Source organism: Ursus arctos, unplaced genomic scaffold (genome assembly GCF_023065955.2).
Source record: "Ursus arctos isolate Adak ecotype North America unplaced genomic scaffold, UrsArc2.0 scaffold_28, whole genome shotgun sequence".
NCBI lineage: Eukaryota > Metazoa > Chordata > Mammalia > Carnivora > Ursidae > Ursus > Ursus arctos.
In genome coordinates this window covers 36,111,915-36,131,942 of record NW_026622963.1, presented here as the reverse complement: position 1 = coordinate 36,131,942, position 20,028 = coordinate 36,111,915, and the positions used below count along the sequence as shown (strand labels likewise).

Below are 20,028 nucleotides of genomic sequence, written 5' to 3'. Positions count from 1 at the left end.
CTGATGCTGGCTCTTAGGACAAACTAATTTCTGGTGAACACACTGAACATCAGAAGCAACAAAGAAGCAGACCAGACACATGGCTGGTGGCCACAGGCTGGAAACTCAGGCACCCAGTAAGATGGGCCTCTACTCTTCCTTTCTTTCTTTTTTTTTTTAAAGATGGATCCCAGGACCCTGGGATCATGACCTGAGCCAAAGACAGACGCTTCACCAACTGAGCCACCCTGCTGCCCCTCCACTCTCCCTTCCTGATCTCCTCAGTTTTCCCACATATACTCCAGAAGGAAATGCCAGGAAACTAACGAATAACTGTTAACAATGGCTCCTGGGATTTCCCAACTGGCTCAAAATTCCATTCCATCCCTGTGCTCGGAAGGAGCACCTGCAGGGGAGCACACACTTGTCTGTCTGCTCACCCACACCCGCGCTGTGCCCTGGAAGTGCACCCCCACTGGCTAACGGGCCCAAGGAACAAATGTTCTAAGACAGATGTACTGAGAGGTACAGGAACTCAAAGGAAGAGCCAGATGTATCTCCTGGAGCAGCTGGAGAAGGCTTCTGAGAGGCGGCCTCTGAGCTGGGTTCCATGCCTGTGCTCCCCTGGCAGCCCGGGGAGACGCACCAGCGGAGCAGACAGCGTGCGCTGCAACACGCGGGGAGCAAAGCCCTGCTGTGCACACTGCTACTGGGAACGCACATGGTGCGGCCACTGGGGACACCACGGGAGAGCCCGCAGAGGACACAAACGGAGCCACCATCTGACTATCTGACTCACCGGGCCCACTTCTGGGTTCACAGCCCAGAGCAATGAAAACAGGCTCTCCAAGAGATATCTGCACCTCCGTGTTCCCTGCAGCATTATTCACATTAGCTAAGACAAGGAAACAACCGAAGTGCCCATCAACGGGTGAACGGACAAAGAAGTTGTGGAAAGTGCGTGTGTGTGTGTGTGTGTGTGTAATATTATAACGGGATAATAATGGAATATTATCCAGCTATAAGAAAAAAGTAAACCCTGCCATTTGCTATAACATGGATCGATCCTGAGGGCATTACGCTAAGTCAGACAGGGAACGAAAAACACTGCACTTATATACAGAATCTGAAAACGCCAAACTCAGAGAGAGAAAAATGCTGGTTACCAGAGGCTGGGGGCTGGGGGATCTAAGGGCGTTGACGGGTACAGACTTGAAACTAGTAGACAAATACATCCTGGAGATCTAATGCAAGCATGGTGACTCCAGAAATAATACCGTATTATAAACTTCAACACTAGTGAGAGACTAGATCTTACGTGTTTCCACCACAGAAAAGAAATGATTAATTATGTGATGTGATAAAGATATAAGCTAATGCTACAGTGGTAATCATACTGCAATATATAAATAATTCAAATCAACACACTGTACACCTTAAATTTAGACGTTGTTATATGTTAATTATGTCTCAATAAAAATAAATTCGTAGCAATCATGATGCATTGGGGAGTGGTGAGAGCAGAAGCCCAGGGTCTGAGGTGGGGAGCAGCAGACAGACAGCGAAGGGTCTAGGAGGCACGCACACAAAGCAAGGCTAGGCTGCTGGGAGGAAGCAGAAGGGGCCCCTGGAAAAGACCGCCCCTTGGGGATGGGAGTCTCACTAGCTCACCTACGTCTACAACGCCTCTTTCTACACTAGGTAAAACTGACAAATTCTCAATGATCACTCTCTCCTTCCTCCCTTTTGAGAGGAGCCAAGCTACTTCCCTCCTGTCCTTCACTACAGTTTTCTCTCTTATAAAAGGAAGGACTGGATCCTAGCTTCAAGTCTCCTCAAAAAGCTCAGAAAAGACCAGGTCTCTCTGAGTCTCAGATTCCCCTTTTACAGGAGGAAAGGAATGGACTACAGAAGGATGAAGTTCAAGGACTTCACAGGCAGAATGCCACAAATCACAGCATTTTTGCACTGCCACAATCAGAGAGAGGGAGCAGAACCTGGCGGAAGGATTTAAAATAATCTCGGCTACACAACTGTGCAGGAAACAAAATCCAGCTGAAAAGGGGTGGCTGGGACAGTGTCATTTGTCCTAAGTCCAACTTCCCGGTCTCCGTTTTCTCATCAGCAAAACAAAGATGATAAATTGACCACTCAAGTTTACTGGGAGGCTTCCACAAGCAAACGTAAAAGAAAGGGACTCACAGAACCCCCAGCACGCAGTAGGTGCTCCGTAAACGCTGGTTAAGTTGCTTGATACATTGTTCAAGTACAGTTACAAATGGGGCATCTCTGTGTATCAGTGAACAAAAGATCTGCACATATCAACTGTTTGGAAAATGAGATGACAATGGTCATTTTGGAAAAACCGAAGGCTTGTGGCTTTGAAGAGAAACAACGATGTAGCAATAAATCTACTAATTGCTCTTTCTGTAGAAACCGGAAAGACAATGTCCCCCTAGCTCACTCCCACCCCCAGGGGAGAGGGGCTTGGCCTTCGATTTTCAAAGCATATCTGATTTCTTGCAGCTTTTACAGAGTCAAATGGTAAGATGCATTTGGCTCCAACAGTGAAGGAATAGCAACTCTTGCTTCAAACGTGCAGCCAAAAGACCCAAATCCTTTGAAATATGACCGTCAATGCATTTACGTGCCGAGCTGCTGTAAGTTAACGAACAGTCACCTGGGAGACATAAAACACCAGTGACGATATGTTTCTAATTGCACGGGAGATAGGGTATTAGTGATGTTTTCTCTTCTGCTTCATTGCCTACTAACCAGCATATATTTTCATAATAATGCTTCTTCCAAGTAGAAACTTACCTAAGGAGTCGTAACTCAATTTGTAAGATGAAGAGGAAACCAAAGGAAAAAACACATATACAACTGACGCGATGCCGTTAGTGTCTGGAAGAGAGGTGGGAGGGGCAAGAGAAAGAAAGCAAGAAGCAAGAGTCGAGCATGCACCAAAATAAATTTCGATGACAACTATGAAATCAGTCCTCAGGTTCCAACAGCAAGCTGCAACTACGATCGACTTCTCTATTTTAATGACTCAGACATCTCTCAAGCTCCAGTAATAAAAAATGCCTGCCTGCCACGTGCAGGACCCCGGGCTGGGCAACAGCGTACCGTTCGGAGCCCCCACACAGACACACGCTGGTTGTGTTCACACACCTCTGTCGGTTGCAGCACAGAAGCTAACTCCGCACGCACACGCCCTTCACCCGACCGCCCACTGCTCTTTACAAACACAGTTAACGGTCGCAAGTTTCACACGCGGGCTCTGGCAGGGCACGGGCTCAGGCGCGCGCTCACAGACACCGGCCTTTGTTCCTCTGGCCTCAGCCAGGATGGAAATCCGTGGAAAAGGCTGCCCCCTTGTGCGCAGCTCGCTGCAGCTGCGGCCCCTGCTAGAGCCCGTACCACCAGCTGCCTCCTTTCCTGGCCCGGGATGGATGGCTTCAGAGCGCAGAAGTGGCCCACTCAGCCTCGGCCCAGGAATCAAGGCTGGTGTAAATAAGGATCAGAGGAGGTGCCGATGCTTCTGAGTTGGCTCCAGGCTGAGAAAGCTGTTCTGGGAACTCTCTCGGGGCACAGTCCTGTGCAGCATGGTCCTTGTGCATCCAAACAGGATGAAGACTGCTTTTTTAAAGCTCCTGGTTATGAGAAGAGCTCTGGCGGTGGGGATCCTATCTTTTTTTTTTTTTTTTTTTTTAAAGATTTTATTTATTTATCTGACAGAGATAGAGACAGCCAGCGAGAGGGGGAACACAAGCAGGGGGAGTGGGAGAGGAAGAAGCAGGCTCATAGCGGAGGAGCCTGATGTGGGGCTCGATCCCATAACGCCGGGATCACGCCCTGAGCCGAAGGCAGACGCTTAACTGCTGTGCCACCGAGGCGCCCCAGGCGGTGGGGATCCTATCTTGACTGCTAAATGGCACCTGGACCTCTGGCTTTCTGAATGTCACCTAGAGCAATCCAGAGAAAGAGAAAGAGAGAGAGAGACAGGAGGGTAAAGAGGATACGGAGCCCAGCAAAGCAACTAAAACAGATGGAAGACCCAGGTCTAAGACAGTGGAGATGGTTCTTGGAAAAGCAGCTAGGAGAGAAGGAAAAGCCATAAGATCTCACCTGACACAACCTTATTTCATTCGGATAAACAGATTCATAGTTTCAGGTCCACAGACGTTGCCAACTTGCCAGAGGTCTCAACTGACAAACCCAGGGCTGTTTAGTTTGGGAGCAAAACTGTGAAAGGTCTATAAATAACTTGGAAGATTAAATGTAAGCACCCAGCATGAAAAATCCAACCTAGTACAGAGTGTCGAATGGACAGCAAACATGAAATGCATGAATGTAATACAATGATTAGTCTATGAAAGTAAGCAAAAGTTTGTCTTTTCGGAGCAAATAGTTCACCACATGTTAAAAAAAGAAACCACCCGTATCTTATTTTTCTTTTAAGAGACTTTGGATCCTGAGAAAGAAAGGCTTATCAGAGACACTGATTGATATCCCTGTCTCCCTTCCCCAAATCCATCCACCCCAAATCTCAAGTAAATTGTTCAAAGAAAGGTAAAAAGTACGGAAAATCGATGTCAACACAGAAGAAGGTCTCATCCAAATGCTTGGACCAATTCAAATCTAAACTTTGAAAAATGGAACTAGATTACGGGTCATCCAGGCATACTAAGAATTAACTTGTGTCACTAGAAGAGAAACTGCTCTCTCCAGAAGTTAAACATACAAGATCCTGGACCTAAACCATATCCAGAAGTCCCTGTTTCAGGTAAAACCCTGGGGCAGAAGGAGTAATTCTGGCGACTGCTAGCTGGTAGGTCTGGGGCCCACAACACAAGACCCCGTATAAAAATGGAAAGACCCTCTTCCCCGAAGAGAGCAGTACTGGTATGATTTCAATTGTTTACATGATTTGGTCATAAAGTTAGGAGACCGATACAATTTACTGCTGGGTATCAGCCACAGCCCCTTCCTCAGCTCCATATCGCTAGAAATGGCTTGATAAGATAAAGTTTCTTCCTAAATGAACTTATAAATTCACACAAATGAGTTCCTTTTATAGGAGGTGTACGCATGGATGTGGTTTACAGACAGAAGACTGGAAGAAAACACATTTTACTGGTAACACCTACCATCATCATTCCTATGAATGTAATTCACCGATTTTTCCATATTATTGAGTTTTATAGTAAAAGACAGTGATCATGATTCACATTTTTTTTTAAGATTTTATTTATTTATTTGTTTATTTATTTGAGAGAGAAGGAGAGAGAGAGAGGAGGGACAGAGGGAGAAGGAGAAGCAGACTCCGCTTGGAGCGGGGAGCCCGATGTGGGACTCGATTCCAGGACCCTGAAATCATGACCTTAGTCGAAGGCAGACATTTAACTGACTGAGTCACCCGGGTGCCCCCATGATTCACTTTTGTAAATAAAATGTCTTAATATAGATATTTATAGTACTGGAATGAGATAAAATGATCTCAAGTTCACATGGAAGGATAAATGTCCAAGAACAGCCAGAAACTTAACAAAATAAATAGTGATAAAATGAGATTAACAAATGAATTGTCGAAACCATCAAAACCAAACCATATAGACTGGCAACTACATCAGAACAGAAAACAGAGCCCAGTAACAGACCACAGTATCAGTGGAAATGTAACGACAGAAGTGGCAGTAAACTCAGGGGCACGTAAGGTTTATTTCAGAAACGGTGCTGGCACACGAGCTGTGCATCTGGAAAAAATAATAAACACGCGCATGTGGTTTACAGGTAACCTAGTCCCTGCCCTAGAAGAGCTTAAATGAGCACATGGGATTTACGTCATGGAACATCCAAAGAGCAATGTACGAAAGAGTACAAAGGATCTGGTAGAGAACGGGACGGTGAACGGAGAAGAACGGCAGGGAAGTGTCAGCAGAGCTGACGTCTGTCAACATCACGCCTCTGAGAATACTGCATAAATAACAACTGGGGACAGACGAGCTCTCTAGACCGTGAGGCAGTGGGGTCCTGCCTTCCCGGGGGAGCACCCTCAGCTCAGGACCCAGGAAAGGGGCTTCAAACAGCTCCTGAGGGCAAGAGTGGCCTTATGGAGCGGAGGACAGCACTCTCCTCACGACTGGACCAAGGCAAAGAGACCTGAGACTCAGAATCTTTCTGCTTCTCTAACATCAAGCAGCCTCGTGCTTCTCAGCCCAGGCTGTACCATGAGCCTCCTAGAACACCCGGGTCACACCGAGGGGAGGACGACGCAATTCGCTTCGGTGTACTGCAGGAGAGAAACAAAGACCTCCCAAGTGGTCACATCACCTTGGCTCTGGGGTCCTGCAAGAGCTTAACACGTCAAAAACTAAAAGAAGGTTACTCTCCTGATGCCCTTTAATGAGAAATGTTCAGACCAAGAAGAGATTCTGCTCTCAGCCATGACATTCCAGAATATTTATAATGAAAAGAAAATGTGTCTACTGTTCTAAAGAAATGTCTTCCCCTTAGGGGATTCTTCCCCCAAACCAGCTGGTGTCAAGAGCTGGGATGGCAGAAGCTAAGCGCCCAGCTACAAACGGACAGAAACTTTCCTCTCTAGCAAAAGGTAAAGTGACTCTCCTCTCTCATCTACAAAACTGGAAAAAGGCCACAGCCTACTTTATTCCAGGACAGAACCTAGGTGCTTTCCGCTCCTGCGGCTCTTAATACAATTACAGAGGTCTAAGGATTTCCCTGGCAGATGACAGCTTAAAAAATTAATATATTTCCTTTTATTTTAAGGAAACATATTACACTGCAATCCTGCAGAATGCTTGGTATTTATGAATCACTATCTTTGTCAGAATATTATTTCAGAAGAATAGATATTCATTTCTACAGTTAATAACTTCTTGAAAAAAAAAAGCAAGAATTCAAACTTTAACTCTGAATCTACTGCACACAGCTCATGGACAACACGTGGCCTGGCTTCTCAGGGAAGCATCTGTTCCTTCTGTGCTCTGTGTTCGAGTTTGCACACATGCTTCTCGGTAGAAAATTCTCGACCTCTCTCAACTTGCAAGCATGGCCTCCCAGTCGGCCGCTGCTCCTTCTCGCACATGCTTACATGTGGGGTCAGGCTCTGATCCAGAGTTTGGAGTGGAGCTCCAACATCAACACTGACCAGGAGCTTCAAGGATTCACCCCTTCTGCCTTGCTTTCCTGGGAAACCAATTCTCTATCATCTCTGCTACCTGGAGCTTTCTCCTGGAGAAGCCAACAGAAATGTTGATTCTTTGTAACTGAATAACTAGAAATGAGACAAAGTCAAGAAGTAGTTTCAGTCACGGCCAGAGCATCTGATTTCTTTCCTACCTGTCCTGCTGAAAGATGTTTTTCGGATGGGCTTCACTCTAACAAGGGAAGCACCAAAATGCTTATGATGGCCTACTTGGATTTTTTTCATTAGATAAAAAGAACTGCATTTAAATAAACGACGTGTTAAATTAGAAAAGTGTTCTTTAATCTTCATAATTAAATGCTTCACTCAGGATTTATTTTCTTTTATATGTGTGACTTTCGCAAGTCAATTAATGCTATTTCCCATGGAAATCAATGGTAATAACCTCGTTACTTAATTAACATTTTGCCCTTTGATATTTTTAGAAACAAAATAAAGGCCCCTATTCCACTGCCTTCTGTTATCCTCATCTGCAAGATGGAACTACGGATCAGAAAGGTTAAGCACCCCACCTAAGGCTACAAAGCTAAAAACTGCTCAGCGGGAATGTATCCCAGAGTATCCCATCCCCACATACACTTCCCATTTCTCAACTCAATTCTTGGGGACAAGTTCTGTAAGGCAGCACCAATGACGTCAAGTGACGATATTGACACTGTCTTCCCTAATTTAAAAAATATATGACATTCAAGATATAAAAAACTTACAGAGAAAAACAGAACAGACAACATAGGCCCACTAGTCATCTGAAGAAAGAAAACATTCCCCATATTAGTGTACTCCTCCCTCCTCAACCAACGCCTCTCTCCAGGGAGCTACCACCTTGAACTTGAGGTTGACCTTTCCCTGCATTATTTATTACATATGTAGCTGTCCCTCAACAACACGTGGTATTTATGTGTTTTTAACCTCTATATAAATGCTTGGCAACTTGCTTGTTGTTTCAATCCATCGTATTTATGAGCCCGACCCCAGCCAGTACGTTTGGTGTCGTGGAGTCATTCACTTTTACTCCGGTAAAATATTCTTCCTGAGTATGACTGCACCATAATTTACTCATCCATTCTGCTGTCCGTGGATATCTAGGCAGTGACCTTTTTTTCTGCTATCATAAACAGTGCTACTACGAACATTCCTGTACCTGTCTCCTTGCTCAGAGAAGAGCTAAAAGCTTCTCTGATATATATACTTCCAAGGCGAGCTGTTGCATCTTGGAGTCACATATTCAATTTTGGGGCATAAGAGAGCATATTTTTCGGGCTTTTTGACAATCAGTTGATTGTCTACTAGAAAAAAAAACAAATTTCACCTTGTCAACAAGAAGACTATTATATCAATCATCAAGGACATCTTCCCAGTCTTCATTAAACCATTTACAAAAGTCAAGTGATTTCCCCATTCTGTCCTGCATTAAAAATACCAAGAAGAGAGGTCAAATCTGCTATCTTGTCAGTGCCGTTTAACAGTAAAAAAAGGAAATGTCCTATTTGGAGATGGTGGGGAAGAAAATCCCCATCAAATAATCCTTTGTTCTCAAATAATGCCTAGAGAGGCAATGAGCTTATTAACAGACAATTCTTAGGTTATAAACCTATAATAATCTTCAAAAGTTATAGTTACAACCAGTTACTTTAGTCAGTGAAAAAAGGATGAACAGACACACCTTAACTGGTACGATAAGCATTTTGCCAAACCATATGCTAACAACTCCATGGGAGGCCACAGACAAGGGACCCACGGCTTGCTGCTTGCTGCATTTGTAACGTGCGGCTGCAGTCCACTGGTTGGCAGGGAGGTACACAGAAAAAAGGCAATGATAAAGAAAACAATGTATACAACTCTAAAGAAATCCGGACAAGGTTATACGAAGTTTCAGGCCATAAACACATTCATTTGAAGAAGAGAAAAAAAGTGAACCAATTCTTCTAAAAAATAAATGAAATAAAACAATACATGATATATAGGAGGTGAGGCCTCAAAAGGGTGCTAAATTAATGTATTAAGAACGTGTAATAGATGAGGAATCAATTAAGGATAGAAAAATACAATGTAACAAACAACCAAATAAGACTGATCAAGAGAAAAGGTAGGAAAAAACCCAATTAACACAGAAACAAAGAAGGTGAAATAGCACGGATACAGAGGGAGACAAACCCCCTAGCTTGCTCTATAGATGATTACAACCTTCACAAGCCTCAGTTTTCCCATTTGTAAACTGCATCGATCTCACTTGGCAGGGAGGAAATCAGATAATCACCCCTGAATACACAGCAGTTCCTGGCACACGTAAGCACTAACAGATGCTAATTTTTCATGTCATTATTATAATCAATATCGATACTAGTATCCATGCAAATGAACTAAATAACCAATCTGAAATACATGATTCCCTTTGAGAGCATGAAGTACCAAAATCAACATAAGGAACTGTAAAAACAAACAAACAAACAACCTAAAAGGGAGAATAAAAATTGATAAAATGATCAAATCACAACCCTGACAACGAACGAGGTAGAGTTGGTTTCATGGGTGTTAATATAAAACTGCTTACGGGGCGCCTGGGTGGCACAGCGGTTAAGCGTCTGCCTTCGGCTCAGGGCGTGATCCCGGTGTTATGGGATTGAGCCCCACATCAGGCTCCTCCGCTGGGAGCCTGCTTCTTCCTCTCCCACTCCCCCTGCTTGTGTTCCCTCTCTCGCTGGCTGTCTCTACCTCTGTCGAATAAATAAATAAAATCTTAAAAAAAAAAAAACAAAAAAAAAAAACTGCTTACGGACCAGAAAATCCTTGTGCCATTTAAATTGTCCCATAAAATAAAAAACTATGAAAACTGTCCCTAATTTGTTATTCATTTCACGTAGCCAGCACAATGCTGTTAACTATACTCCATGAATATAAAATAAATATATATATAAAAATGCAGATCAGCCAAATGTATAAACATTTTACATAAAAAACCACCAACAAATTGAATTCATTGCTCTATTAACATACTGAAATACTTTCAACAGTAGCTTATTCCAGGAATACGTAACTCATTGATATTAAGAAATGTGTTACTGAGATTCATGGCGTAAATGGCTCAAAAAAGAAAAAAACATCTATTGCCTGAAAGGTATGGAAAAGACCATTCGATAAAAGTCAACATCTACCTACATTTAAAAAATTAATCTAGTAAATAAACAGTCGTTGTAGTCACTATATCATTATAAAGTCCATGCAGATCAAATCTCCTATATAACCCAATATAATGTCTACAAGAATTCCTACAAATTCAGGAATGAAACCCCACTACTACACCACCCCTGAACACTGTCCTGGGAGTTACAGCAAATGTACTGAAACAAAAAGCTCTAAACATGAGAGAAGAGATCATCTCTAGGAGAAATACTTACAGGTTATAAAACACAGAAAACATGATTATTTTTGTATTAAATATATACTATTCAGCTATATACTTAAACATGGTTAAGATGGTAGATTTTACACTATATTTTTCACCAGAATTTTAAGAAAGAATACGTTCATATGTATAAAGAGACTAGTGGTCACCCCTGCAGTAAGAGGTAACTCTTACTCAGCCTACCTGCATTTCTCAAAAGCACCTATATTACGGCCCACGCGATGCTGAAAATTCTTTTAAAGAGGACCTAAAACATAACACTTAGCATTTATATAGAAGAGCTATAACATCAAAATAAAATAGACAAATATAAAGAAACAAAGCAAGAAAACACAAACTGAGAATCGGTAATGAGAAAGACAAAAAGCCAGATCGAAAGAATCAAGCATTTTACGTATGTAGCCCAGATGACTTTACAAGTGAACCGCTTCCAACTTTCAAAGAGAAGGTAATTATCACAGTCGATAGAAATTTCCCTAGAACAGCACTGTCCAACATGGCAGCCACTAGGGACACGTGGTTACCGAGCACTTGAAATGTGACTAGCGCATCTGACGGAGTCGACTTTTAATGCTGTTTGGTCCCAGCCTATGTAAATAAGCACAGATGGCCAGTGGCTGTTATCACACAGCGCAGTTCTAGAGGGTGGACGAGAGGATGCCTCCCATTTTGGAAATACCAAGAAAATAAAGGCCAAGCTTAAGCAGCATCCAAGAAAAATCTGGACAAAATGCTAGTAAACAGAACCGAATGGTGTATCACAACAATGTGCCATGATTAAGTCCTTTTTTTTTTTTTTCCTTCTAGGAATGGAAGGACAACTGAATAATCAGGAAATAATTAAATATAATCCATGACATCAATTACAGCAAGCAGAAAAGCTCTATAACTTTGTCTTCAGATGCTGGGAACACATCAATAAAATTCAGTATCTATTCCTGGTTTAAAGGAAAAAAGAAAGCAGCAGCAGCATACTTTGCTAGCATGACACACCGGAGATATGAACCAACCAGCATTAGCAAACCCGAAGCTAAAACGAGTGTTTTCATTAAAGTTAGGAAGGAACCAGACAGAACAGAACAACTGTAATGAGCACCTATCATATTTCTGTAGGCGATTTAAAAATAAGAAACAAGACACATTATAAGGACACAATAAAATCACTATCATCTGTAAAAGAAAAATTATTAAAACCAGCTGAAAATTAATCCTAGGAAGTGACTAGTAAGGCTACTAGTTATTTACTGATTAAAATAGATTCCAAGTGAAAATATTCATAGTAAGGTATATTTAAAAGAAATTCACTAGTAAGTGAATTCAATGTATTACAAAAAGTACCACAAAGACTTGAGAGTCACAAACTGTTGCGATTTCCTTGGCAACAATGAAATCAAATCTGCGTGTAATGCCAAAGGCTCTGACTTCTCAAGTATCCCACACCACTAAGGACAGACAGATAGGTGGACGGACACGCACGCACCCTTCATTCGATCTCCACTGACTTCCCATCACCAGCAACCCACCGAGGCAGAACTAAAACCAGCTCAAAAAAAAGCTAATTAATGTTATTTTCCTCCCGTTATGAAAAGAGGAATATCACGTTTCCTCTTAGAATATGCCCTTGAAATGTTAAAGACTGAACCATATGGAAGGGTTCTGAAAGTGTGCAAGAAAAAGCTAAAGATTTGGAATCCTAATTCAATTTCCCCTCACATTTTAATAGGAGCCTGTAGCAAACATTTATTTTTAGAGACGTTCTTGGTAGGGGCTGAACAAAGGGCTATTGTGTGTTAAACACGGGGAGGTCTCTCTGGTCCCATCTATCCGAGCTTTTTAAACATCAGGTTGGCATTAAATGATTTTAAACTTTAAATCAACTATTTCCAGACCACAAACTCTATTCCACACTTATCAGTCAATGTAAGTTCTTCAAGTGAGTTATAACGGAGTTCAAATGTGAAATCTGCATCTTCCAAGTGCCAATAAAGGAACTTTCCTTTGGACTAGTGCCTATATGCACTGACTTGTTAAAAAAATGCCATAGAAGTTTTCATTTCCTTCTCCAACAGAAATTTTCATCTGCATTTGATCAATCCGACTCAGCATCATCTCTGATGAAAAGCATATGGGCATCAGTCATATCATTCTCTATTATGTTCTTATTAAACAGGAATTACAACCTTTTCTCTAAGTTAACAAGAGCAAAATAGACGGGATTTATAGGCCTGCCCTGATAGCTATAAACTTTGCTATGTCTTAATTTGTAATATGCGTCCTGTCACGGGCCTGGTAAAATAGAAAAGAAAACAAGAAATTATCTATGGTTCATGGTGTGGTCATTTTAAAATGTGTTCATAAACTCTTTCACATGTCTGCCATCAAAAGGTGGAGTCCGCCTCCTCTCTCCGAATACGGACCGGTCGTGGTGACTCACTTCCCCTATGGAGTGAAGTCGAAGCCGGGGGAGGCTAGCTCGTAAAGCTGACACAGCTTCTCTGGGCTCTTCCTCCTGGACGCTCGCCTGCAGAACCCAGCATCACTCTGTGCGGAGGCCACGTGCTCAGGCCCCAGCCAAGGCCCCAGCTAGCCAGCACCAGCTTCCCCGAGGAATGAGTGAAAGGAGCCCCCTCTCACTCGGGCGCCCAGGCCCAGAGCTCCCCAGCTGACACCACGGGGCACGGAGACCAGGTGTCCCACCAGACCGTGCCCAAACCACAGATTTGTGAAAAACTCCAAGCCGTCTTTGTTTTAAGGCACCGGGCTTCAGTGCTGTTGTACACAACAGCGACTGGACCGTGTACATCGGTTCGACCAGATTCAGCCATCTGTCCCGCTTTAACTTCAACTCTCCCCAAGAAGACAAACCAGCAAACATGCAAAACCCACGTGTGCTGCAGACCCACTCTCGGTTGACTCGCAGGGCAACCTGGGGGCGGGGGTCCCGGCCGCGGTTCCCAGGGCCGTCAGCGCACTCACTTCCCCTGGGCTGTGTGCTTCCCAGCACCTGGCACGCCAGGAGCCTCGGCCTGCTCGTCTCTGCTGCCTGAAACCCACTCCTAGCTTTGGAAAGTTCCTTATTAGACACCTGGCTTATGAAACTGCTGCTCTTGTCGCATATGCTCCAGTTTTTTAATCAACGAACAAGTGGAATTTGCTAAAAGTGTCATTCTGACTCTAAGACTGGTAAGGAGGTTCACGATGTTCCCATGGAGCCATTTAAATGGGTTCTCAACCCAACCGAGTAACCAGCAGAAATGTACCGTCCCCTCAATGGCCACCAGGAAGGGAAATATCCGCATTACTTGAAATAACATTTTTTTCTCTAAGAAGCACAAGCCTGAAAAGTTAAAGCTGGAAGGAACCTGAGAGGTACTCTAATTTAGGATTACTTTCAACCAGTGAAAAACTGACATAATCCACACGGGATCTTCATGACACAAGTACAAAGAATTTTTACCTCACTCCAACCTTAGTGAAATGTCCACCTACCATAATATGATGGCAACTTGAAACTTCAATTCCATTCATATCTTACAAACGAAATGTGCAAATTACAACTTCGTGCATATTTTATAGCTATAATAATAAAATGTACTCCGTATGACGCTATTTAATATCCGTCCTTCAGAGTTAGAATGTATGATAAATGTAACAGTATGTGATAAACATAATAGAAGAAGTCCTGGGAACCCACAAACAGTCTTCCTAAAAAAAAAAAAAATTAGAGTGGTTATTCTATTTTTACCATAAGAAATGTCAGCCATCACCGCTCTAGTCCAAATCATTTGGAGAAACTGAAGTCCAGAAAGGTTATACAACTGACCTGAGGCCATACAACCAGTTAGTGGCAAAGTTACAACCAGAATTTTGGTATACTCACGTCTTCCAGTCCCGCGTGGGGCTCGGTTAGATTTGGATTAATAAGAGGAAAACAATTATTTTAGTTTCAATTCAAAAGGCGAATCAGAGTGGTTGGCTGGCTTCCCACCCCTGCAAGGTTGCATTCGTAACCCTCTTGGTGGACTATCTTCCTCCTTAACGTAAAGAAACAGAATCTCCGTGGAGGGCCCCCGGGTGATGCCAGGCACGGGCGGGCGGGAGGAACGCGGCTGACAGTGTGGGTCAGCCAGTCGAAGGCTACTCACAATCCAAGATCCTTTGCCCTAACTGTGGAGACTGTAAGAGTAAAATTCTTAGTCCCTCACCTCTCCTGCAACTAGGGCTGGCCAGGTGACAGAAGTCACAAACAATGAGAATACACAGAGAGAGACATCACTAAGCAGGCATTTCTTCCCAAATAAAAACAGCAGTGCTGTGAGAGGCCTGTGGCCCTTGTGTCCTCTTCCTGGCAGGACCGTGCATGTGATTTCTGGAGATGCTGAAGCTGTTGTGGTTCCCTGGGGGCAAATGCCGCAAGCTGAGGACTGCAAACAAGCAGACAGAAGGAACTGGGCCCCCTGAGCTTGCAGAAGAGCCATCACTCCAGCCCTGGACTATCTATCCTCTGGCTTCCTGTTAAGTGAAATTCAAAACTATGCAGTTGGTTTTTGGTTACCTGCAGCTAAACACAACCCTAATTCTTATGCAAAATAAATCTGGCTTTCCTCCTCCAACCACTTTGTCCCAAAGTGCAGTGTCCATCTGTGTTATTTCTACACAGCTAAATTTGGTGAACAAATGCTCCATCACCTGCACCATTACCCCGTCCTACCAAGCACCCCACCATTATTTTGAAAAAGCAGTAAATGTGAATGAGGCACACCTCTTTTCTCCAAGAGGAAGACAGTTTCGGCTTAGCAGGTCTTCTGCAGCAGATGGCGGGCTGAGGGCTGCCCTGGGCGGCAGAGGACAGACCCATGGTTTTCCTCCTTATAAACCACACAACCTCAGCCCTGGACAGCACCGGGAGATCCAGAAACCACTGCTTGTCAAGTCCCCAGCCTCTACCGGGGAAAGACTGCCAACAGTGGCCTTCGTTGGAGGAAACAGGACAAAAACCATTCACTCTACAAACACCTTCTCTTTCACTTGAGTGTCGCATTAGAGAGCTTCTGCCTTACCTTCCATTTCAGAAACAAAAGGACTGAGTTTGAGCAAAACAATAATCTTACGACCGAAACCAGAGTGGTTTCCACTTTCTTCCCATGCCCTTCCTGATAAAGTATTTTGTTGGCTACAGTAGCTCAGAGTTCTATCAACTGTCAAGATTCAATGACATTTTCCAAAGGGATGGGAGAGAATGGGTAACACTGATGAAAAGCTAGAAATTCTCCTACTTCTATACCCCTCCACAAAAAAACCCAAACAAACAAAAAAACACAAAAGAATGAAAGAAAAGGAAAGAAAAGAAAAAGAATTATAAAATAAAGAAAAGAATGGATCTCTGTGAGGGAGTGGCAAAATGCTTAGGCAAATTTCTTGGACTCAAGTTCACAAAATCCAAACAAATCATGAGCTGTTCTAGACCAGTACTGTAGACCATTTCTTGGAAACATAAGGAGAATTCCCAGGCCAAGCAATCACCCAAGAAATAGCTTTAGAGCCAACAGGCACCCTAAGGGTTGAGAAACCACTGGTACAGGGGATACAGCCTCCCACAGCACATGCAAGATCCTGGGACGCTCCAAAGGAAATTCCTCAATCTGAGACTCTAAGGTCCTCAAAAAGTGAATTCTGCACACAGAAGCAGAAGCCAATAAACATTATGGGGTTGACAAATAGTATGTATGGATGTAAACTGATTACTTAGTAAAGCAACTTACAATGGGTTAAAAATACTGGAAGAAATGAGTTTTATAAATCGACCTTTACATCAGAACAGTTTCCAATAATTTAGAACGCGAAGTGTCTCACTCATCCAGATTTTTATGTGAGCAGGAATTCCCCTTCTTGCTCCCAACCAAATGGAACCCCAACTTTAAACAGCATTCACAAATTATTTACGGGGTGCTTTTTAAAACAGAACTACCGTCATTAACAGCAAGTTACCGATCCCCATGCTAATTGCTCAAACGCAGTAAGTTAAAGTCTAAGGACACCAGAAAAAAAAAAAACAAAACTAAAACAGAGGTCAAAGTCATTGCCTCCCAAGGGCTCACTAAGTCTGTGCGACACACAGGACGGAGCGCAGACAGAGGGCCCAGCACCGGCTCACCGAGCACGTTTCCTGGCGGTACCTCTTCTAGGTCTTCCAGTTCCCTGCCCATCAGAAGATACAGGTTTTCCAGGGTGCAGCACGCCATGTGGGGGACTGTGGGAAGGTCTTCAGGTGGAGTGGAGAAGCCTAATGGCACCTGGGCAAAGAAAAATGGTTGAAGAGAAGTCAAGAGGCATTAAACACAGACATTACTTAGAATACAGAATGTCATTTCTATTACGAGGTGAGATGGTGCAATCACACTTCACGTAAACCTGAAATATGGACATCTGAAACGGTAGGATATGAAATATGAAGGAGTTAAGAACTGTCAAAAATTAGACCTAGTCCTCAGCTTTATGGCTCAGGTATATGAATCCTGCTGCGACCGTACCACCATACTACCCAATGAACACGCATCCCCGCAGCCCCTTGCCGGTATTCACGTGAAACATGTCATACAGCAGTGCAGTGGCCACTGTGCTGTGACTTCAACACTCGTTATTACTATCCTCACTTACAACTGATTGAATCTTATTACAATGCCTTTGGGCGTTCAGCAAGAGCAGCTGCCAGTGCTGACTTACCCATGAAAATGAGTAACTTTGAAAGAGTCGTCAGAGGTGACAAAGATGCCATGAAAATGGCCAAACAACAGCCATGATACGCTTATGTTGGTAATCTGGAAGGGAGCACACTGTGAGATACCAGGGACACTGATGAGGAGACCGAGCACAAACACAGCAAAAATTTGCTGCCAGGAGAACAGATTTATGAGCTCACCTCCTGTCATATTCCTTCTTATGGAGATACCGTCTCAAATATGTATATTTTGTCAAAAATTATTCAGTATCTTGAAAAGCATTCAAGATATTGCCTTGAATTGCTCAGCAACCTCCATATGCATGCAAGTACCCTGAAAGCCTTTCCACCAACCAACTTATCTTTGGTGCCCCTGGGCCCACGGCACTACGGTACTGCCATCTGTGAAGTAGAGAAAGCGTCAAGTTACAGCACGTATAAACATAACCAGCATCACAGAGTGAGTGACCAAAAAGCAGCAGGGGCAGGTAAATTCCGAAAAGTCCAGAGGAGGCAGAAGCTATCGGGTTAGGGTAGACTTGGAAACCCCTGAGGATGTTGGCCTTCCTGGCACGCGCCATGAGTAAACGTACACGCTCTGATTCAGTGCCGACTCTGCAGGCCAGCTCTAAAGACACACTGCGAAGACGTGCAAAACAGAAGGATGAGACAGGGAGAGACAGAACTATCCGCAGATAATACGGTCACCCACTTAAAACAACCACATGTAAATCATAATTAGCAAGACAGTTTGGCAAGGGGGCTAGACACAAGGACCATATACAAAAGTTAACTATCTACATCAGCAAGAGAAAAGATACTTCTTTAAACAGTAACTTTTAGAGTAGCAACAAAATATAAGACAGCTAGAAATAAGTAACAAAAGCGATTAAAATGGAGAAAATTATAAAATTTATAATGAAAAACACTGAAAATAACCGAAATGAATAGAAAGATACGCCTAATTGATTCATAGATTCTATACTGCAAATGTGGATTCCTGCCAAATACATGTATGACTTACAGCAATCAGAGTCTCAGTGGAGCTTTTCATGGAACCTGACAAGCTGCCTAAAAACTTACATGGAAAAGTAAAGAGGAATAAGCAAGGCACTCACCAAAAACAAACAAAAAGAAAAAAAAAAGGTAGAGGACATGGCCTTTAGATATCAAGACATTTAGAAGTCAGAACTGAATAGAGACAGTGACAGACAGACAGAAAAAATGAAGTCTAACAGTCCAAAAACAGACCAATTCACAAAAGAAATTTGATTTATGACAGAGCTGGCAGAGATGGGAGCATTCACTGAATGGTGTTGGAACAACTGGTGTTTGTATGGGGACAAAAATAAGATTGGATGCCTTCTTCGTATCATATATCAACATTGAATTAAACATTTAAACATGAAAGGCAAAACTTTCAACTGTAGAAGGAAACAGGCGAAAATTTTGCCTTTGAAACAGTCATAATTTTAATTTTCTTAAATAACATACAAAAGGCAAAACCCATAATGGAAAAGACTGATAAATTCAACTACATTAAAACTGAGAACTTCTGTACATTAAAAGATATAAATAGAAAATGTGACAGGTCCCAAACTGAACAATCTGCAAAACTTAAAAATGACAAGGAATTAGTATCCAGCTTATATAAAGAACATCAAAAAACCAGTATTAAAAAATATGTGTATATAGCCCAAGTGAAAAATAGGCAAATGACCCAAAGATACTGTCACAGGAAGACATGAATGACCAATAAGCATATGAAAAGAGTAATAAAGAAAATGTAAATTAAAACATCCTGAAAAGATCCTATTATGTGCATCTGATTGACAAAAATTAAAATCCTGACAATAACAAATTCTGGTGAGGCTGTGGAACACTGGAACTATTAGGCACTCCTGCTGGGGGTGTAAATCAGAACTACTTTCTGGAGTTAAACAGTTCAGCCGAAGATACACACTCTATTACCCAGACAATTCCACTAAGGGTGTATTACTGAGAATTTCTTGCAAATGTGCACAAGGAAATATGTACAAAAAAATTCAAGGCAGCATTTTTTAGACTAGCAGAAAATGAAAGCAGCCCAACTACATAATAACAGGAAAATGGAAAAATAAAATGTTTGTTTCTATATTGGAATACTACGCAGCAACGAACAATAAAAAGAACAGGAATAGACATCAATGCAGGTTAATCTCACAATGTTAGGTAAAAACTGAGTTGTAGAAGAGTAACTACAGTAAGAGTCCATTAATAAAAGTTCAAAAATAATATATCCTTTCACAGTGCATATGTAAGTCATAAAACTACAAAGAAAAGCAGAAGAAATAGCAGACAGACTAAAGGTAGTTCCCCCAGGACTCCTGCTTCCTGTTCATGCCTTCACGCAATCCCCTCCCCCTGGGCGTGAGAGGGACCCGCGGCTTGCTTCTCATCAATGGCATATGGCAAAGGCGGTGGGATGTCACTCTCATGATTATGCAACATCACACAAGACTGTCTTGCAAATACATTCAGCCTGGACTCTCCTTGCTGGCTTGAAGGAGTGCAGCCAAGCTGAGAAGTCCACAGGACAGGAAACTTCTAGGAGCTAAGGGCAGCCAACAGCCAGAAAGAATGTGGAGCCCTCAGCCCTACAGGTACTAGGATATGAATCCTGCCAACAACCTACATAAACCTGGAGACAGAGCCTTT

At 42.8% G+C, this 20,028-nt stretch overlaps 1 protein-coding gene across 1 annotated transcript in view; it reads right to left on the bottom strand.

The window, feature by feature from the left end:
• EFL1 (elongation factor like GTPase 1) overlaps positions 1-20,028 on the bottom strand; it is a 123,127-nt gene that overhangs the window by 58,294 nt on the left and 44,805 nt on the right. Inside the window, exon 15 of the mRNA XM_026510572.4 lies at positions 16,768-16,906. Coding sequence (XP_026366357.1) covers positions 16,768-16,906 — 139 coding nt within the window. The remainder of the gene's footprint in view (positions 1-16,767; positions 16,907-20,028) is intronic.